Consider the following 21,163-nt stretch of genomic DNA (forward strand, 5'->3'; position numbering starts at 1 on the left):
CCATTTTCTTGAAGTTTTGAGTGAGATTGAAATACAGACGCAGTTGGAATGTGACGTAAATATTTTGCGCTGTTATTTGTCGACTCGAGACCGGGTGAAAACATGGAGAAGTATGGGGGGCCGGAGGTAGTGCTGTCTTATCTGCAAGAGGTGGAGAAGAAAGCCGAGGATGTGCTGGTGGACAGGCGGCAGGTAGCCATGACAGCACGGACTGAGGAGGACGTCAGGAGAGGGGATTCCCTGACACAGTCCAAGTGTCTGCATGCAGCGTGGCCCCTTACTGAGAACACTGCTGGCTGCAGAGAGCCCCCTAATAAGCAGCGCCAGCAGAGGGGCCCCTAATAACTAGGGCCAGCAGAGGGCCCCCTATTAATTTGTGCTAGCAGATTGCCTCCCTAATAACTCGCTCCAGCTGATTGCCCCCTCCCCCAATAACTAGAGGCCGGCAGATTGGCCCCTAATAACTAGGGCCGGCAGATTGGCCGCCTAATAACTGGGGGCCGACAGATTGGCCGCCTAATAACTGGGGGCCGGCAGATTGGCCGCCTAATAACTGGTGGCCGGCAGATTGGCCTCCTAATAACGGGCCGGCAGATTGGCCTCCTAATAACTGGGGGCCGGCAGATTGGCCTCCTAATAACTGGGGGCCGGCAGATTGGCCTCCTAATAACTGGGGGCCGGCAGATTGGCCTCCTAATAACTGGGGGCCGGCAGATTGGCCTCCTAATAACTGGGGGCCGGCAGATTGGCCTCCTAATAACTGGGGGCCGGCAGATTGGCCTCCTAATAACTGGGGGCCGGCAGATTGGCCTCCTAATAACTGGGGGCCGGCAGATTAGCCCCCTAATAACTGGGGGCCGGCAGATTAGCCCCCTAATAACTGGGGGCCGGTAGATTGGCCACCTAATAACTGGGGGCCGGCAGATTGGCCGCCTAATAACTAGGGCCGGCAGATTGGCCGCCTAATAACTGGGGGCCGGCAGATTGGCCTCCTAATAACTGGGGGCCGGCAGATTGGCCTCCTAATAACTGGGGGCCGGCAGATTGGCCTCCTAATAACTGGGGGCCGGCAGATTGGCCTCCTAATAACTGGGGGCCGGCAGATTGGCCTCCTAATAACTGGGGGCCGGCAGATTGGCCTCCTAATAACTGGGGGCCGGCAGATTGGCCTCCTAATAACTGGGGGCAGGCAGATTGGCCCCCTAATAACTGGGGGCCGGCAGATTGGCCCCCTAATAACTGGGGGCCGGCAGATTGGCCCCCTAATAACTGGGGGCCGGCAGATTGGCCCCCTAATAACTGGGGGCCGGCAGATTGGCCCCCTAATAACTGGGGGCCGGCAGATTGGCCCCCTAATAACTGGGGGCCGGCAGATTGGCCCCCTAATAACTGGGGGCCGGCAGATTGGCCCCCTAATAACTGGGGGCCGGCAGATTGGCCCCCTAATAACTGGGGGCCGGCAGATTGGCCCCCTAATAACTGGGGGCCGGCAGATTGGCCCCCTAATAACTGGGGGCCGGCAGGGGGCCCCTGAATACCAAACCCAGCAGTGGCGTTCGCTCATAATCCTACTGGTGCCAGCTGAGTGGCCCTGAATAATAATGCTGCCCATAGTACCAAAGTGTTCAAATAACCAACTGCAGACTGCATAGTGATACTGTCCCATATATTAATTCATGTGTTATGGTGCCCTAATGTCAGCGGCGGTGTGTGCCTGTGGTACAGCGTAGGGTCAGTAGCTGGGCACCATGGTTGCACAGGACCGCTACTGCAGAACATTGTAGCATCCCATAGATATCCAGAATTTAGTGACCATCGCGGCTAACAGTCCCTTGTTATGGCAGCTCTTGATATATTGCACCCAGAACAGTAAATAATGGAACCTTGAGCTTTACTGTCGCGGTTCTGACCCCCACAAGCCATTGTGACAACCCCAAAGATCCAGCCGAAGTGATCCCCTAGTCTTCTAATGGTTTGTCCTTGGTGACTGGATGATCTTCTGTTAGGCCCTTTGGGGGCAGCGCAGGAGGTCTGGGGTGGAGGTGGGGACAAGACATCACTGTCTAACCCTTCACATTTCAGATTGTAGATCTTGACCATAAAAGGAATCAGAATAGAGAGGCCTTACGAGCGCTCAGCAGAGACCCCTCGAATTCAGGTGGGTGCATATTGCTTCATAAGTAGAAGGTCCAACCATCAGATGCTAGATTGTAAGATTTTGTGGCGCTGCTATAAATGAGGAACCACGTGCCTCATGGCTCCTTGGTGAACTGGCACAACCATCTTCTCCGATGTTGTGTATCCGCAGGGCCGGTGACTGTGTGTTTCGGTAACATGTTTATTAACCTTCCGAAAGACAAAACCAAGGAAATGATTGAGCGAGGTGAGTGTGACGGGGCATGGTCCACAATGTGTGTATATGTGGCTGATGAGTTGGGGTCAGGAGACCCTCGGCCAGATTGTACATAGACACCTGAACTCGGACTATTGTTACTTGTCTTACAGATCAGGAACAGCTGGACGCCGAAATCCAAAATCTTCGCTCGCAGCTAAAAGTGAAAGTGAATGAGTTATACGAGGCGCAAGGTAAATGGGGGGCGAAGGTGCAGGGAAGACAGAATCTGTGTCTTCCCTGCCTTTCCTTATATGTAGATTAACGCCTGATTTCAGTAGTCACCTCCCCACCTTCCATCCTGCCATTTATGGGTCGCTTTTTGTACTCGCAGGTAAACCGGAGCTCAAAGGCTTTAACCTGACCCCTCTGGATCCGGATGAACTGAAGGCGATCGGTAAAGTCTTGAACGGATGAGTGTAAGAAAAGAACGGCCCGATCTTGTAAGTGGTGGAGGATTAATAAAAGCGTCACTTTGACGGGACCTGTAATCGCCACATTAAATTGCTTGTAATTATAGCACCAGAAAAATGACAACCATTTTTACAAGTTTACATCGCTGTATACAAAAAATGTAGGGCAACCCGATGATGGCAGCTGCCATAAATACAACAGACCACAGGGCGGCTAGTTTTTCAGTTTATTGAGCGGCGGATGACTTCTTGTTGGCGGATTTCATCAGTTGCCTCAGGTTCTTCTTTCTGTTGTTGATGCAGCCTGAGGGGGAGAGGAATAGTCAAACCCGGCGGGCAGGATAGCGGGCGAGTATGAACGACACCTCCGCACCTCTTACCCAAGTGAGTGTTTGCAATAAAGTTTCCATTGCCGGTGCAGTCCAGCTGGCCGTCGTCTCGGGACACAGGGCCATCGTTCCACATGAGGTCGAAGCCCCCGACCCTCTTCTCCTTCCCCGATAATCTATATAAAAGAGAGAACATGTTCTTCCGACTCTGTGCAAATTGGGGTCACCATTTTATATTGAAATATTGTGTTTCATTCCCCGACCAATGGGAGCTTTCTTACAAAATGGATTTTCTGGGATTTTATATATATATATATATATATATATATATATATATATATATATATATATGTATGTATGATATTCTTTACAACTCCCAGATTTGTGGATTCCAATATAGATTACGTGACTGGTTCTCCCCATTTCTGCCTGGATACTAAATAGTGTGCCGTACATCCAGCGCAGGACCTCAATCTGCCCCTTTGTTCCTCCGTGTACCTATTGTTTTGTCTCCACGCATTGTGTACTGGGCCATATACATGCCATCACTGGATAAGTCACCTACTACCGTAGGTAGGGAAAAAGGTAATGATCGGGGGTGCAGTGACCGGGCTATACTGGGTGGGTACATCTCACAGCTAGTAGGGCACTAGGTGGGCATGTCCCAAAGTCATTGGGACTCCATAATGGTGCAGACATTTTGCATTTTGACATTTTTAGTTTGTTTTTCCCTTCCCCCGGCTTGTTTTTTTTCGTGGGACGAGTCAGTTTTGAGCAGTGCTATTCATTTTACCATATAATATTTTGATAGATCAGACTTTTATGGTTTTGGTGATACCAACTTTTTTTTACTTATTATTTGGGTTTTTTTAATGCATTTTATGTTTTTTAGTCATTATAGGGAACTTAAACCTATACTCGTTTGATCACTAGTGCCATATATTGCAGTGCTTCAAATTGCACAACATTGTTAATTTTACTATGTCCTCTGAAGCCGAGGAATGACTGCGGCAAGACTGCACCCATCTGCCGTGATAACCCACTGGCACGCCACAATTACATCACCAGGAGACAGAGACAATCCTCACCCACATGGACTCCACTGTCTTATACACCATTTAAATGCTGCTGCCAGATATTGAGCTAACGGCATCTGACGTACATGGAGTAGCTCCATACCTCCGTCCCATTTATATGACTATGTAGCTCTTTAAAGGATTAGTTGATCCCTTTATGACCCAAAAGCAATGATCCAGCAGTGAAGAAATTACAATTTCAAGCTCTGTCTGTTACATCTGCCTGCAAGTGCATTGAGGTGTGACGATGCACTTACAGCTCCTTGGCCTATTGCTGTATTCCCTGTAGTGCATCAGAACCAATCACCTGTCAATGAAACCGGAGGAGAATGGCGCTTGGGAGGGTATACAGCATGAGGGTGAGGAGTAGTGATGAGTGAGAACTGCCATGCTCGGGTGCTCGTTAACAGCAGTTGTATGCTTGGATGGGCACACCTCGAGCACCCGCATATAATGGAAGTCAATGGGGGACTTGAGCCGTTTTGCAGAAGATTTCCTAGAAAAATGTTTGAGTTCCCCATTGACTTCTATTATGTTCAGGCGCTCAAGTCGTGGTCATCCGAGCATCCAACTGCTCTTAGCGAGCACCCGAGCATGGTAGTGCTTGCTCATCACTAGTGAGAAGCTGTAAGTGCATCGTCGCTCTCCAATGCACTTCCACACAGATACATATGCAAAGATTTTGAACGATTTTTTGCTTTGGGATCCTAGAGAGATCAACATGTTTCTCTTTTAAAGGATTTCATAGACCTGGTTTGGGGGTTTAGAGGTTTCTGACAAGTTCCCTTTAAAGTATTAACAGCGCAAAAGTGAATGTTATACCTTTCTCAAGCACACTCATTTCACAGCATTGTAGGGAATTTCTCAATTTGTGGAAAACACTTAAGACCCTGAGGCTGAAAACTTTCCCTGTGCTATTACATTTTACAGAGCTGAGGGTTTGTTGCAGTGTAAGGCTATGTGCTCATGGGAGTTTGTACCTGCGGATATATCCGCAGGTACATCCGCAGGTTTCCCGCAGCTGCTCGCCGGAAATAGCTGCAGCAAACCTGCGGGCATTCGTGCGACTTAACTGCGGAAGTCTCGGCCTTTATCTCCATAGTGGAGGGCCGGGATTTCCGCAGGTAATTCCGCAGAAATAATTGACATGCAATTATGTGCGGCTGTGGGACATCCGCAGCCACATGTATCTGCAGCATGGACACCGCACTCCCCATGTCCCATAGGATAACATGGGGAGTGTCTGTACATGCTGAAATCTGCGGATTTATCTGGAAAATCCCGAAAATCTCCGGATTTTCCGCAGGTTTAATTTCCCGTGGGCACATATCCTAACATTGCAGCTAAACAGTGAGACAACACATTTCTCTCCTGTCCTGAATCCCAGGTTCTCCTCTATACTGATACATTGTAAGGCCTCTGCCACACTCACGTGAATTTCACGCACGTGCCGAGAGACACGTATTTCCCCTGCGTGTTGCGTGCAGGTAAGTACGTGTCTCTGGTACGTGCGTGACACGTGTGTTCTACGTGTGCTATCCGCGATAGCACACGTAGAACCGGTAATTATTATACTCACCTGGTCCTTCCTGCTGTCCGCGCTGCTGTCCGTGGTGCTGATCCTCGGTCTCCAGCCCTCCCGTCTCCCCGCTGCTGCTGCTGCCAGGCAGTGAAGTGAATATTCAATGAGAATAATGAGCGGCGGTCGGCAGCAAGAGGCAGCAGCGGCAGAGACAGGAGGGCTGGAGAAGGTGAGTTAATGTTTTTTATTTTTTTCCCTGACATGTGTGTTTACTCCGGCGCGTGTCACACGGGACCGCATCCACACTACACCCGTGTGGTACGGGTGCGGGCCGTGTAACACCCGTGCTGCCGGAGAAAACACTGACATGTCAGCGCTTTGAAAATCGCACACATGTACAAACGCACACGGACACACGTTCCGTGTGGTTTTACGTGTGTGTGCCTGCTACCATAGGGTAGCATTGCTGTACATGTCTCCGTGCCGCCGGTACGTGTAAAAAATGACAAACACGTGCCGGAGGCACGGATGTGTGGCGCAGGCCTAAGAAAGTGCAGCTATGTGAGCAGGACATAATCGGGCTGGATTTTGGGCCCGTAAAGTTCTTTTAATTTACTGACAATAAGCGGAGATCTTTCCAGTTAGAGTATATTGTAATTTGTTTCCTTACCAGCACCAACTTGTCTCACCTGCCTTCCATGTCTACCACATGCAGGGTGTCCTCCAAGAGACGACATTTGAGGTCATAATCTTCTTGACTGCTGGCGGTCAGGGAGGGAGAAGCGTTAACCTCCAGCAGCCACCTGGAAAGAACAGGAAGAACATGACAAGATGGCGGGAAGCAGGATCTGATGGCGGCACTATACATGAGCAGTATGTGCGGTATGGTAACCGCACAACTGATGTTTATATGTAATATAATGTATGTAACAGTAAATCTGTATATGTTTTCTCATATAAAGTGTTTTCTGCCCTTTCTTGTACTATATCGGGGTGGGTGGGGAGGGTCCTGCCTGTTTCTTTCCTTACATAATGGCTGCTTCTACCTTAAGGACACAGACATTTTTTCATCTCTATGCTGTAGTTTTTAACTCCATGCTTTTTTTTGCAATTTTTGAGACCTTTTTTATAGTGTTATTTTTTTGTCAATGGACCTGTATCAGGGTTTATTTGCATGCCACACTATAGCTTTTATTTGTGAAATGTTGGGCCAAATATGACATTTTGATTGATTTCATTGCATCTTTTGGGGAAATGTGGAGACTAGTGAAGAGCGAGCACTAAAATGCTCAAATCGAGCAGGTTGGACGCTCAGAGGTTCGAGTAGAGTAACAAGTATAATGGAAGTCAATGGGAGACTCGGGCGTTTCTGGAAAAATGATCAACAGGAAAGCTGGGGACAAAATTTTTCGAATTCCGGAAAAATGAGAGAGAGAATATGCCGGCCGAGAAATTGTGTCTCGAGCACCCTGATGGAGTATTGAGCACTACTGAGGTGACTGAAAAACTGCAATTTGGACTTTTTATCAATGCAGCAATTCCAAATATGCTCATTTTTATTTAGATATTTTCGGTTTGAAAGCGAGGGTTAATTTAACCTTTTTAAAGTTATTTTTGTTTGTAAAACAATTGTTTAAATTTTGCTGAGAGAAAACAGGATGTAAATGATTAAACAACAGCGACCAGCGCTTGCTCCAGTTGCTGCTGTTAGAGGCAGGCGTCGACTGGATAACACAACTGGCACCTACTTATATATAGATATAGACTGAGCTCAGCCTTGAACCCAACGTGTGTGTGTGTGTGTGTATACGTGTGTGTATATATATATATATTATAGAAGCCGCCGCTGTTGCTCACGGTTTTAGGTCCTCATCCAGCAGAATGTCGTATCCATACAATTCAAAGCAGTGCTTGTCATTGATGATGATTTTCTGGACGCTCTGTAGGCTTTTGATGAATATATTGTCCATGTTCTGAAAGAGGGTCTCCACTGCTGTAGGGCCGTGTTTTGCTGTCAGGTACTGCCGCAGCTGCTGTATCATCCATTTGCAGCCCTAAGAGGGATATGTACTGGATTCTGTAATGGATCAATCATCTCCCCACTCTCTATTGTAAAACTTCAGGTCCCAGCATGCCACATACTAAGTGCAACTTTGAGGGCTTGTCTGGTCTAAAATGACAGTTCTGCAGTCATTCAATGTGAATCCTCATATCATGCGCTGCGAAGATTCTCGGGTGTTGGTGCCAGGAACAGCGGTCACGTGACTGCAAGTAAACAATATACATACTGCCGGACAGAATTCAACTAGACTCTTTCCGGCCTTGTGCAATACACTAGTATTGAGCGAGGCCGAGCCCATCTAGTCGTATTCTGGCTGGGAACATGTATATCGTATACTCTCAGCCCCATGATCACCATTCCTGACTCTGAAACTGGAGAATCCTCACAGTGCACAGTGCGAGCGATGTGAGAATTCACAAGTCTGCAGTCACATAGAGTTAAGGCCACTTTACACGCAACGACATAGCTAACGAGATATCGTTGGGGTCACGGAATTCGTGACGCACATCCGGCCTCATTAGGGACGTCGTTGCGTGTGACATCTACGAGCAACCACTAACGATCAGAAATACTCACCAAATCGTTGACACGTTGTTCATTTTCAAAATATCGTTGCTCGTGCTGGACGAAGGTTGTTAGTCGTTCCTGAGGCACCCCGGGAACGGCGAACAACAGCGTTCCTGCGTCCTCCGGCAACGAGGTGGGAGTGACGTGAATGCGGCTGCTCTCCGCCCTCCGCTTCTATTGGTGGCCCGCTGATTGACGTCGCTGTGACGCCGCACGAATAGCCCCCTTAAAAAAGAGGTTGTTTGCCACCCACAGCGACGTCGCTAGGAAGGTAAGTCCGTTTGACGCGTCCTAGCGATATTGTTTGCCACGGGCAGCGATTTGCCCGTGACGCACAAACGGCGAGGGCAGGTGCGATCGCTAGCGACGTCGCTAGCGATGTCACAGCGTGTAAAGCGGCCTTTACACAGAATAGCTGCAGACTTGTTGTTTTAGTCCAGACAACCCCTTTAAGTTGCATGCTGGGACATGGCACCCCCACCAATCAGCTGTTCTTTGCTCCGACCAGATGTAAACACTTTGAAAGCAGCTGCCGGGTACCATAGATCATCTTTTGAACAGGACCTGCTCCATTTAAAGTGTTTTTATCTAGCGGCAAATAACGGCTGATAAGTTGAACCCCAACAATCTGATATTGATGTTTTACTCGCCCTCCCTGGGTGCAGCCCCGAGTCTCCGTTGCTGTTTCCAATGTCTGATATCCTCTGCAGCCCTGATGTTGCAGTCAATCATTGATCTCAGCAGCTGGTGTCATCTATATGGGCTGCAGTGCTGTTATTGTAATGTCAGCGCTGCAGTCAATAACTAACACCAGGAGCAGTGGTGTAGACTCACCGCTGGACCCAGGGAGGATGAATAAAGCATTTTTTTTATTACATAAGAAACAAACTACATCTGGGGAAGCGTTTTTTTAAAACCCCTTTAAGTAACTCTGAATACTCTTAAGTACATAAATAAAACATTTCTTACTTTCTCTGGATCATAATCTGGCGCAGTTTTCTGGATTGCCACATTGGTCAAGTGAATATCTGTATCAGGTAGTTAAAGAGTTAGTTAGCTGGTGCCTTTTATTAATGGTATAGTGCATTAATCTGGTGGGATACACTGAGTATAAGGATACACTGATCGTCGATGCTGCTGAGCGTAAAGCGTGTGTTTGAGAATCGAGCAAAACCATCTCGGTAAAGCCAGGCCCGGAGAGGTATGTACTGCAGAGAAAGACAGAAATGACTCCGTGTTACAGAGGGTGGACGGGTTCAGGATGCAGCAAAATTGTCACAAGATTCATAACTAGTGGTCTGCCAATCCTATCCCTCTGGCTGGAGATCAGCTGCAGTACCAGACATGGCCATGGACAGCAGTAGTGCTCTTTCATGGATAAGCGGTGGGTCTGCAGAAGAATTGCTTCATCTATGGTCAGGATAAGGATGGACGGTAATGTACAGAGAACAGATCATGCCGTAAAATAGGTAGGTGAAATGTTACGCCAAGGAACAAATCTCACCGATGTGACTAAGACGTATACCCGCAGGTCAAATTTTCTCCCTGTAAGTGAAGCAGACACATATGTAGTGCATGCAACGACCGAAGTATATTCCAACAGATCTCCTGTATGAGCAGGAGCCCCCTCCAGTCTCCTATGGTAAACGGGCACATCGGCTATGGTGGTGGTGCGGTGCGGGGTCCACATTACCGGCAGCAGAAACTTTTCTCACCTCCTATTAAATATGGATTCTCTATATAGCGCTGAGCCACATAATTTTCTACAGGCAGCTCATCTTTCTGCTCATCTGAGCGACTGCCATCCTGAAAAATACACATATGAGCCGTTAGATTTCCAGTTTCCGAGATACGATGTCATCTTATTTCCCCGCCTGCGAAATCCCAAAATCACCTTCCTCCAGTCTATGATATCCTTCAGCTTCCGGAAAAGGAAAATCCCCTTCCCCTGTGATCTGGCGACCTATGGGAAAGGACAATTATATACAGGTCTCATATGTCAGTATGACAATGACAGCAATGTACAGGAACCTGGCAATGAGGCTAACATGCCACTGAACTATATGATTTCATGGGCATTCTGATTCAAGAATTCCAATGGTCTGGCAAACTATGGTTTATTCCTGGATACAAATCCAGTCCCTTATCCAATCCTGACGGTCTGATGCTTCTCTGTACACGATTAAGCACAGGCCAAACCAAAGGGCATAGATACTACTGGAAGCAGCAGGTGAAGCCAAACACCAAAGAATAGGGCAGTGATTATATCCGCGAAATTACCATTATAGACAAGTTTTCATATATTTTACCAAGAAGCTAAGTTTATCCTTTCTAACAAGTAGGAATTGTGTAAAGGGAAGAATCCCTTTAAATATGCCCATAGCTAGAGGGATACTAACGCTGTAGTATTTCCATTTACAGATCAATCTATTAAATAGCCACTTCATCCACATAAATAAAAAATTTCCATATTAAGATCTATCTAGCTCTATCAGCAAAGAAAAAAGCAAAAGAGGGGTCTGCAGCACTTACGAGAAACAGGGTGCTGCTGGGAATTGTAGTTTTAGCAGATAAGAATAGACCCACCCATAAAGCTATGTTAAACTAGATGCATCCAGGAGCAGAAGATTGAAGGAAAAAAAAAAGACACAAAAGATAGAAGCGCTGTGGTTTTCCTGAAGAAGTAAAAATACTTTGGAAACGCGTTGATTTAAACTGCACTTGTTTCCCTCTCTTGAATTGGCGCCTTTATTGGCTACAACACCAGCACCGCAAATTACCTACAATTCCCAAAATAATCAGATCTTTGTTAGACTTGTACTCTTAATCACTCTAAAGCCAGCTTTACACCTTACAATTAGGTGTGCGATCTCGTATGCGATGTGACACGCCCAGGTCGCATATGCAATTTAATGAGATTGCACGTAGGTCGTTCATTTGCTGTCACACGTGCGTTAGTAGTCTATGTTAAATTGATCAATTTTGTGTGCGATCCTTTAGATCATGTGTTCTGTGACGTATGCATTGGGCACCCTTTTTTTTTTTATTTATTGACTTGCCAAGCGTGTGTAATGTGTAGGGATGCGTTTTTACTATGTCATCTGCCATTCAGCTCTGCTACATGGCCGCTAACAGCAGACACAGACAGCCATGTAGCAGAGCTGAATGGCAGATGACAGCAGACACAGACAGCCGCACTGTCAGAATGAACTCGGGTGAACTTCACCCGACTTCATTGTCATGCTGCGGCTCTGTCTGTGTCGCGTCCTGATTAGCGGTCACCTGTGAAGGTCTCACCGGTGACCGCTAAACTCCTGAGTAACTGAATTGAGCAGCCCTCTCTCATATGCTTACCGATCCTCGATCCCCGGCGCGGCGCTGCACGGCATTCACACTGCTCCGGCGGCTTTTACTATTTTGAAAAAGCCGGCCGCTCATTAAACAATCTCGTATTCCCTGCTTTCCCCACCCACCGGCACCTATGATTGGTTGCAGTGAGAAACGCCCCCACGCTGAGTGACAGGTGTCTCACTGCACCCAATCACAGCAGCCAGTGGGCGTGTCTATACTGTGCAGTGAAATAAATAATTAAATAATTAAAAAAAAACGGCGTGCGGTCCCCCCCAATTTTAATACCAGCCAGATAAAGCCATACGGCTGAAGGCTGGTATTCTCAGGATGGGGAGCTCCACGTTATGGGGAGTCCCCCAGCCTAACAATATCAGCCAGCAGCCGCCCAGAATTGCCGCATACATTAGATGCGACAGTTCTGGGACTGTACCCGGCTCTTCCCGATTAGCCCTGGTGCATTGGCAATCGGGGTAATAAGGAGTTAATAGCAGCCCATAGCTGCCACTAAATCCTTGATTAATCATGTCAGGCGTCTCCCCGAGATACCTTCCATGATTAATCTGTAAGTGACAGTAAATAAACGCACACACCTGAAAAAATCCTTTATTAGAAATAAAAAACACAAACATATACCCTGGTTCACCACTTTAATAAGACTGAAAAAGCCCTCCATGTCCGGCGTAATCCAGGATGGTCCAGCGTCGCTTCCAGCTCTGCTGCATGAAGGTGACCAGAGCTGCAGAAGACACAGCCGCTCCTGTCAGCTCCACGCAGCAACTGAAGACAGCCGCGCGATCAGCTGAGCTGTCACTGAGGTTACCCGCGGCCACCACTGTATCCAGTGACAGCGGGTAACCTCAGTGACAGCTCAGCTGATCGCGCTATTCCCTTCATTAGCTGCGTGGAGGTGACAGGAGCGGCGGTGTCTTCAGCAGCTCCTGTCACCTTCATGCAGCAGAGCTGGAAGCGACGCTGGAGGTCCGTGGATTACGCCAGACATGGAGGGCTTTTTCGGGCTTATTAAAGTGGTGAACCAGGGTATATGTTTGTGTTTTTTATTTCTAATAAAGGATTTTCTTTATCGTTCCTTATGGGAGACCCAAACCATGGGTGTATAGCTTCTGCCTCCGGAGGACACACAAAGAACTACACTCAAACGTGTAGCTCCTCCCTCCCAGCATATACACCCCCTGGTAGCCAGTCCTAGCCAGTTTTGCTTTGTGTGTCAGGAGGATCACACACACACATGCATTCTCTTTTGATTTTTCATTTTTTCTAAAGATTTGGAAGAAAAGCGGGTCCACTGGACTCCCGGCATGTCCCTTCTCACCCCCCTGGCGGCGGTGCTGTTAAGGTTGACTTCAGGGCAGGAGCCCTTCATGCCGCGCTCCTTCACCATCCCTTAGGGGCTCTGGCTTGAAGTTGGAGCCAACACGGTTCTCACTGCCTTGCAGGAGACCGGCTTCCATCCGCAGCCCTTGTGCAGGACCCTGCTGGAAGGAGCACTGAACCCCCACCCCACCAGGGACTGGGCCCTGCGTCTCAAAGCTAAGTATAGAGACGTTATTCAGAGGGTCCTTCTGCAATGTGGGGCACTTTTATTGGGGGGGACAGTGATTTACTTTGATAATGCTGCTTTTTTACTGTGTTTCCGGCCGGTTCCACGGTTTTTACTGAGAACCGCGCCGATGATGCCTGATTGTCGGCCGCATGCATAACTCTAGGCCCCGGCTTCAGCCGCGGCCTAGTTTCGTTTCGTTCCCCTGCATGTCAGTCATGCAGGGGGACACTACAGCGCCGCCCGCCGGCCGCTCTGCACAGGGGAGGACACTCCTATCTGAGGAGATGATTCCCTCCCCTGTACATCTCCTTAGCCCTCCGATTCCCGCTCCTGGGTTAACCTCCCCCCCCCCCCTCACTCTGGCGCCATTTTCTCAGCGTCCTTAGTACACTGGTCGGCGCTGGCTGCTCTGCAGTGCAGAGGGAGTGAATATCTGGCTGGGGGTCCAGGCTTGGAATCCGGAGGGCACTCATAATAGCAGCCTGATAAGTCACAACCTTTGGTTGTGCACTTTTATGCACTCTCAGGGCATTCTGAAGGAGTTAATTCTTTATTATAGAACCCCCTCCTCAGCAGCATGGCTCACACTAGGAGCAAGGCTCCAAGGCTGTACACTACATGCTCTGCATGTAAGCTCATATTGCCTGAACCGGCACAGACCACACACTGCAATGGTCTCATGTGGTGGTGCCTCAGCCTGGAGTCTCCCCAGGCTGAACCCCTGTCTTGGGTAGCATCTTTTTCCAATGCTATTTCCCAGTCCTTTGCAGACTCCATTGGACAGTTGTCTCGGACGCTGCTAGGCATGCATCAGCCCCCTTCTCAGGGTGCCTCTGATGCTCCGGCTCGCTCTGCAGAGCTCACAGAGTCTGTTTCATCTAATCCCAGACCCCGTCCTCCTAAACGGAGACGCAGGGACTCCTCTCCTTCCTCGCCCCACGGCTCTGCCTCACGGGCCGAGTCACATGGCGAGGAGGATACCCTTACTGTGGGTTCAGACGCTTCGTCTCTGTACCCCATTGATACCGATGGTGATGCAGATGTTAACGATTTGATAGCGTCCATTAACTCCGTTCTGGACCTTAACCCTCCAGTGTCAGAGTAGGAAAACATCAGTTTATCTCACCTAAGAGAGCAGGCCACTGTGACTAAACCCAGGGCCTGTCCTGACAAACGCTTTCTTAAGCGTACTTCTGACTTACTGGGGGCTCGGACGCTCTCCATGTACCCTATTGATCTGTCCGAAAGTGACGCAGATGCTAATGATTTGATTGCGTCCATTATATTTATACTGGACCTCAATCCGCCTGTATCAGGGGAGCACCCCTCTTTGGCAGTAAAGCATCAGTTAAGAGAACAAGGAGTGTGTTCCTTATCCACTCCACCATTCAGGTCACTGTGACCAAGCCCAGAGCTTGTCCTGACAGACGCTTCCCAGAGCGTGGTTCTGATGACTGTTTCCCCCTTCCACCAATGGTGGTCAAGGAGTGGGCTCATTCACCAAGGGTGGACCCTCCGGGGTCTAGATTTTCAGCCCGGACAGTTGTCGGCTCCTCTCTGAGGATCCCACTGTCCGCCAGGTTGTCCTTCTGGCCAAATCTATATATGAGGCGGCAGAGGCCTCGTTCTCCCCATCTTTGCAGCAGTGCGAGCTCTCAAGCCATCTCTGCTTCTTGGGAGGAGATGCATTCCCTCACCAGGGCCTTTTTGCCCGAATGGGTTGCCTTAACTTCCAGGCTTCAGTCTTTTCATCCTATAGCTGGAGACTGTCACCGCACTGCGGTGGCCTCGGCCACTTCCCTCGCTATCCGCAGGTTCCTGTGGCTTCGAGAGTGGAAGGCAGATGCTTCTTAAAAGGTTCCTTGCTGGACTCCCTTTTGCTGGGACCAGTCTATTCGGTGAACAACTGGATGAAATTATTAAAGAAGCTTTTGGCAGGAAGAGTACTTCCATGCCACATCCCAGGAAACCTTCCAGGGCAGGAACCAGTCGAGGTTTCGTTCCTTTCGTTTCCTCTAACTGGTCGTCCTCTAAGCCCTCGGCCTCGTCCACTATCTCAGCCAAGGTCCGTAAACCAACTGGCGCATGAAGCCGTGTCCTAAGTCGGCAGGAGCTGCTGCCACCAGGGCAGCCTCCTCTTGATTATCTGGCCACGCCAGTAACGTCCTTGGTCGGTGGCAGGCTCTCCCTCTTGGGCGACGTGTGGTTGCAACACGTCTTCGATCAGTGGGTGTGGGTTACCCTCTCCCACGGCTACAAAACAGATTTTTTCTGACAACTCCCCCCTGCTCCAAGGCAGCCGCCTTCTCACAGGCCGTGGCATTCTTGCAGGCCAATGGAGTAATTGTACCAGTTCCCGACTGGGAACGGTTCTGAGATTTCTACTCAAATCTCTTCCTAGTCCCCGAAAAGGACGGTGCTTCCGACCTGGATCTCAAGCTTCTCAACAAGCATGTTCAGGTGCGGCAATTTTGCAGAAATCTCTGCGATCAGTCAATGACCCAAGGAGATTTCTTAGCATCCATCGACATCAGAGATGTCTCTCTGCATGTGCCATTCGCAGGTTCCCACCAGCGTTGGCTACGTTTTGTAATCAGAGAGGAACATTTCCAATCGTGGCTCTCCCCTTGGGCTAGCCACGGCCCTTTGTGTATTCACCAATTGCGGTGCTGCTCCTCCAGGGGTTGGTAGTGATTCCTTCCTGGACGCCCTTCTAGTCAGGGCTTCATCCAGTGCAGACTGTCAGCGGAGTGTCTCGCTCACTCTCGCCACGCTTGCAAGTCCACTCTGACCCCGACCCAGGAACTTACGTACCTAGGTATGCAATTCGAGACTCTGCTGGCGCTTGTGAAGCTGCCCTTAGTCATACAGCAGTCTCTTCATCTGGCGGTTCGCTCTCTGCTGAGGCTCCGCCGTCATTCCATCAGGCACCTCATGCAGGTGCTGGGTCAGATGATGGCGTCAATAGAGGCGGTTCCCTTTGCCCAGTTCCATCTGCGTCCTCTGCAGCTGGACATTCTCCGCTGTTGGGACAAGCGGACTTCCTCCTTGCACAGGCTAGTGGCTCTGTCGCCACAGACCAGGAGCTCTCTTCAGTGGTGGCTTCGGCCCCTCTCCCTGTCTCAGGGACGCTCCTTCCTGACTCCGTCCTGGGTGATCCTCACCACGGACGCCAGTCTCTCCGGCTGGGGAGCAGTATTTCTCCACCACCGAGCACAGGGCACTTGGACTCCGTCCGAATCAGCTCTCTCGATCAATGTGCTGGAAATCAGGGCTGTACTTCTAGCTCTCGTAGCCTTTCACCACCTGTTGGCGGGCAAGCACATTCGAGTCCAGTCGGACAACGCGACAGCTGTTGCCTACATCAATCACCAGGGCGGGACTCGCAGCCGCCTGGCGATGTTGGAGGTACAACGCATCCTTCAGTGGACAGAGGACTCCAAGTCCACCATATCCGCAGTCCACATCCCAGGCGTAGAAAACTGGGAGGCAGATTATCTCAGCCGTCAAACTGTGGACAGCGGCGAGTGCGCCCTGCATCCGGCAGTGTTCCGATCAATCTGCCGCAAGTGGGGCACTCCGGTAGTGCATCTAATGGCATCCCGGCACAACAACAAGGTCCCGGTTTACGTGGCTCGCTCCCACGATCCTCAGGCCTTGGCACGCGCTGGTTCCAGATTGGTCCCAGTTCCGTCTGGCCTACGTGTTTCCCCCTCTAGCTCTCTTGCCCAGAGTCCTGCGCAAGATCAAAATGGAGGGCCGTCGGGTCGTACTTATCGCCCCAGGCCCAGGCGAGCTTGGTTTCCAGACCTGCTCCGTCTGTTCGTAGAGGTGCTGTGGCATCTCCCGGACCGGCCAGACGTTCTCTCAGAGGGTCCGTTTTCCACAACAATTCTGCGGCTCTCAGATTGACGGCGTGGCTCTTGAGCCCTGAATCCTTACGGCTTCAGGCATTCCTTCCGAGGTCATCTTCACTATGACTCAGGCTCGGAAGTCTTCCTCGGCCAGGATTTACCTCAGGACTTGGAGAATTTTCCTGTCCTGGTGTCGTTCTTCCGGCCATGCTCCTTGGCCGTTTTTTCCTTGCCGACCATCCTGTCCTGCAGCTAGGTCTGTCCTTCATTCCCTCAAGGGACAGGTCTCGGCTCTGTCAGCATTGTTCCAGCGGCATATCGCCCGACTGGCCCAGGTGCGTTCCTTCATGCAGGGCGCATCTTACATCATTCCGCCTTACCGGCGGTCTCTGGATCCCTGAGACCTTACTCGGGTCCTCATGGCCTTACAGAAACCCCCCTTTGAGACTCTTAGGGAGGTTTCGTTGTTTAGTCCTTCACATAAAGTGGTCTTTCTGGTGGCCATAATTTATCTCAAGAGAGTCTTTTATTTGACTGTGCTCTCTTCGGAGTCACCCTTTTTGTTTTTCGCCAAGACAAGGTGGTTCTCCGTCCAACTCTGGGCCTTCTCCCTAAGGTGGTGTCCCCTTTCCACCTTAACCAGGACATTTCTTTGTCTTCCCTTTGTTCGGCCCCTGTGCATCGCTTTGAGAAAGCGTTGCATGCTTTAGATTTGGTGCGGACGCTCCGGATCTATGTGTCACGCACCGCTGTTTCTTAGGCGGTGCACCTCTCTTGTGTGCTGACCATACGTCAGCGCAAGGGTCTCTCGGTTACTCAACCGACCCTAGCTCATTGAATAGGTCGGCCATATCCGAGGCCTACCAATGTTCTCAGATGCCTCCCCCGCTGGGGATTAAGGCGCACTCGACCAGAGCCGTCGGTGCCTCTTGGGCTACGGCTCAGCAGGTCTGTCAGGCTGCCACGTGGTCTAGTCTGCACTTTTTTTTCGAAGCACTACCAAGTGCATGCTCATGCTTCGGCAGATGCGAGCTTAGGCGGACGCATCCTTCGGTCGGCTGTCGCCCATTTGTGAAGTTAGGTTTCGCCTACTTCTCAGTGTCTGTTTATTTCCCACCCATGGACTGCTTTGAGACGTCCCATGGTTTGGGTCTCCCATAAGGAACGATAAAGAAAAAGAGAATTTTGTTTACTTACCGTAAATTCTTTTTCTTATAGTTCCGACATGGGAGACCCAGCACCCTCCCTGTTGCCTGTTGGCAGTTTTCTTGTTCCGTGTATTTTCACCGGCTGTTGTTGTAGACAGAGGTTCCGGTTGTTCCGGGTTTTGCTCTATCTCTACTTGTGGGTGGATGTCCTCCTTCAGCTTTTGCACTAAACTGGCTAGGACTGGCTACCAGGGGGTGTATATGCTGGGAGGGAGGAGCTACACGTTTGAGTGTAGTTCTTTGTGTGTCCTCCGGAGGCAGAAGCTATACACCCATGGTTTGGGTCTCCCATGTCGGAACTATAAGAAAAAGAATTTACGGTAAGTAAACAAAATTCTCTTTTTTTCGGGTGTGTGTGTTTATTTACTGTCACTTATAGATTAATCATGGAAGGTATCTCGGGGAGACGCCTGACATGATTAATCTAGGAGTTATTGGCAGCTATGGGCTGCTATTAACTCCTTATTACCCCGATTGCCAATGCACCAGGGCAAATCGGGAAGAGCCGGGTACAGTCCCAGAACTGTCGCATCTAATGTATGCAGCAATTCTGGGCGGCTGCTGGCTGATATTGTTAGGCTGGGGGACTCCCCATAACGTGGAGCTCCCCATCCTGAGAATACCAGCCTTCAGCCGTATGGCTTTATCTGGCTGGTATTAAAATTGGGGGGGACCGCACGCCGTTTTTTTTAATTATTTAATTATTTATTTCACTGCACAGTATAGACACGCCCACTGGCTGCTGTGATTGGGTGCAGTGAGACACCTGTCACTCAGTGTGGGGGCGTGTCTCACTGCAACCAATCATAGGCGCCGGTGGGCGGGGAAAGCAGGGAATACGAGATTGTTTAATGGGCGGCCGGCTTTTTCAAAATAGTAAAAGCCGCCGGAGCAGTGTTAAATGCCGTGCAGCGCCGCGCCGGGGATCGGTGAGTATGAGAGAGGGGGTAAGAGGGATAGACTGACATGGACAGAGATAGTGACCGACTGACAGAGATTAGTGAATGACAGACATTGTGAGGTGCTTCAGAACGCAGCTTTTCAGCTGCGCTCTGAAGCGGACCTTTTTTAAGCTGCGGTGCAGAGCGCACACCTGCGCACATAGCCTCAGACATCAAAATCGTATGAGGGATGTCACACGTTTCAATTGACTAGGTTCGTACAACAAAACGTCCAATGTATGAGGAATAAACGACGTGTATGCGATCACCGTATTTGCGTTCAATCCTGATCGCACGTAGGTGTCACACGCAAATACGTCACGAACGATGCCGGATGTGCGTCACTTACAACTTGACCCCGACGACGGATTGAAAGATTTATTGAAGCGTGTAAAGCAGGCATTACTCATGCAAATACCGTGCTTTTGCTATTGTAAGACTATCCCTATAATTCTTCTAATTAGCAACAGGGATTAATAGATTGAAAAACTTGTGATAAGATCCACGTGTCATTTTGGTGTAAAGTCCCTGACAGAAGTTGTCGCTTAGCCGTGTTATGTAAATGAAAAGCTATAACCTCACTTTAATTTATGAAACCAATGGATGAATTTACTCTTTGGAAAGCTGAAACCCTCCCAAATTTTGTTTAGGTTATGAAAATAAAGTTGCTGCAAAGCTGAAATATTGATCATTTAATGAACACAGGTCAGATTTTAGCAATGCAAGACAAAAGTTTTGTCGCCTTGTCATATAATGCACCCAATCCTAGTTTACTTGCTCACCTGTGCTCACTAAATGATCGGTTAATTAGTGGGTGTGTATAAAAAGAAACCCAGCACCACAGACCTTCACTTCAATTGCAACTTGACCTCTGACCACAAGCCAAAAATCCACCCTGTAACCAAAGCCTTGATTATCAAGAGGCTGAAGACCAGATATACTGCAGAAGTTGCTGGCACCTTTAATGTGTCTCAGCGTCAAGTACAAAAAATTTAAAAAAAAGATTTGAAGAGACTGGAGATCTTTTTGACAAGCGCAGGTCAAGGCAGACCCCACAAGGCAACTGCTCAGGAGGAACATTTGTTGGTTAGAAAATCCAAAGCCAGACCCTCTTCCACTGCAGCAGAGCTCCAAAAGACCTGGTCACCTCAAGTCCCTGTGTCAACTAGAACAGTTTGTCGGATTCTGTCTCAAAATGGCCTCTATGGTCGAATCAGTGCCCAGAAGCCAGCACTAAACAAAAGGCAATTAAAAAAACGTGTGGCATATGCAAAGTCCCACAGCCTGCTAAACAGATGGACGCTGGAAAAGTGGCAACAGGTGGATTTCTCTGATGAATCTCCAGTTGAATTACACTACAGCCGCCGCAAATACTGCAGGAGACCTACTGGAGCCCGTATGGATTCAGAAAACAGTTAAGTTTGGTAGTGGAAAGATCTTGGTCTTGGGTTAAATTCAGTATGGGGGTGTGCAAAACAAGGTGGAAGGCAATATCAATAGCCTAAAATATCAAGAACTATTAGCTACCGCTTACATTCCCAATCATAAAAGGGGTCAAATTCTGCAGCAGGATGGTGCTCCATCTCATACATCCATCTCTACAACAAAGTTCCTCCTGGCAAAGAAGATCAAGGTGCTCAATGACTGGCCAGCCCAGTTACTAGACATGAACATCATTGAGCATGTTTGGGGTAGGATGAAAGAGGAAGCTTGGAAGACAAAACCAAAGAATCTAGATGAACTCTGGGAGGCATGTAAGACTGCATTCTTTGCTATTCCTGATGACTTCATCAATAAATTGTATGAATCATTGTTGAACCGCATGGATGCAGTCCTTCAAGCTCATGGAAGTCACACAAAATATTAAATACTAGCTGTACTGGATCC

The 21,163-nt window shown here is 49.2% G+C and overlaps 2 protein-coding genes across 3 annotated transcripts in view; one reads left to right on the plus strand and one right to left on the minus strand.

The window, feature by feature from the left end:
• On the plus strand, positions 1-6,678 carry PDRG1 (p53 and DNA damage regulated 1). The gene is made up of 6 exons (XM_075350530.1): positions 1-192; positions 2,083-2,158; positions 2,309-2,383; positions 2,506-2,586; positions 2,727-2,835; positions 6,448-6,678. Exons 1-5 carry the CDS (start codon positions 103-105, stop codon positions 2,807-2,809), a joined length of 405 nt encoding a protein of 134 aa, XP_075206645.1. The 5' UTR covers positions 1-102; the 3' UTR covers positions 2,810-2,835; positions 6,448-6,678.
• TTLL9 (tubulin tyrosine ligase like 9) overlaps positions 3,019-21,163 on the minus strand; it is a 26,024-nt gene continuing 7,879 nt past the window's right edge. For both annotated transcript variants that reach the window (XM_075350528.1, XM_075350529.1), the window contains 9 exons: positions 10,256-10,324; positions 10,077-10,167; positions 9,866-9,906; positions 9,482-9,569; positions 9,331-9,389; positions 7,590-7,786; positions 6,422-6,535; positions 3,186-3,310; positions 3,019-3,109 (listed from right to left, as the gene is read on the minus strand). In XM_075350528.1, the coding sequence (XP_075206643.1) occupies positions 3,033-3,109; positions 3,186-3,310; positions 6,422-6,535; positions 7,590-7,786; positions 9,331-9,389; positions 9,482-9,569; positions 9,866-9,906; positions 10,077-10,167; positions 10,256-10,324 (861 nt within the window). In that variant the 3' untranslated portion in view covers positions 3,019-3,032. The remainder of the gene's footprint in view (positions 3,110-3,185; positions 3,311-6,421; positions 6,536-7,589; positions 7,787-9,330; positions 9,390-9,481; positions 9,570-9,865; positions 9,907-10,076; positions 10,168-10,255; positions 10,325-21,163) is intronic.

This window comes from Anomaloglossus baeobatrachus, chromosome 5 (assembly GCF_048569485.1).
Source record: "Anomaloglossus baeobatrachus isolate aAnoBae1 chromosome 5, aAnoBae1.hap1, whole genome shotgun sequence".
In the NCBI taxonomy this organism is placed as follows: Eukaryota; Metazoa; Chordata; class Amphibia; order Anura; family Aromobatidae; genus Anomaloglossus; species Anomaloglossus baeobatrachus.

What these genes read in the sequence shown, in the direction of transcription:
- PDRG1 (XM_075350530.1), top strand. Translation starts at nt 103, where the DNA reads ATGGAGAAGTATGGGGGGCCGGAGGTAGTGCTGTCTTATCTGCAAGAG. An exon ending in TGCTGGTGGACAGGCGGCAG is followed by an intron (nt 193 to 2,082) that starts GTAGCCATGACA and finishes TTCACATTTCAG; the next exon opens with ATTGTAGATCTTGACCATAA. An exon ending in TGAGTTATACGAGGCGCAAG is followed by an intron (nt 2,587 to 2,726) that starts GTAAATGGGGGG and finishes TTGTACTCGCAG; the next exon opens with GTAAACCGGAGCTCAAAGGC.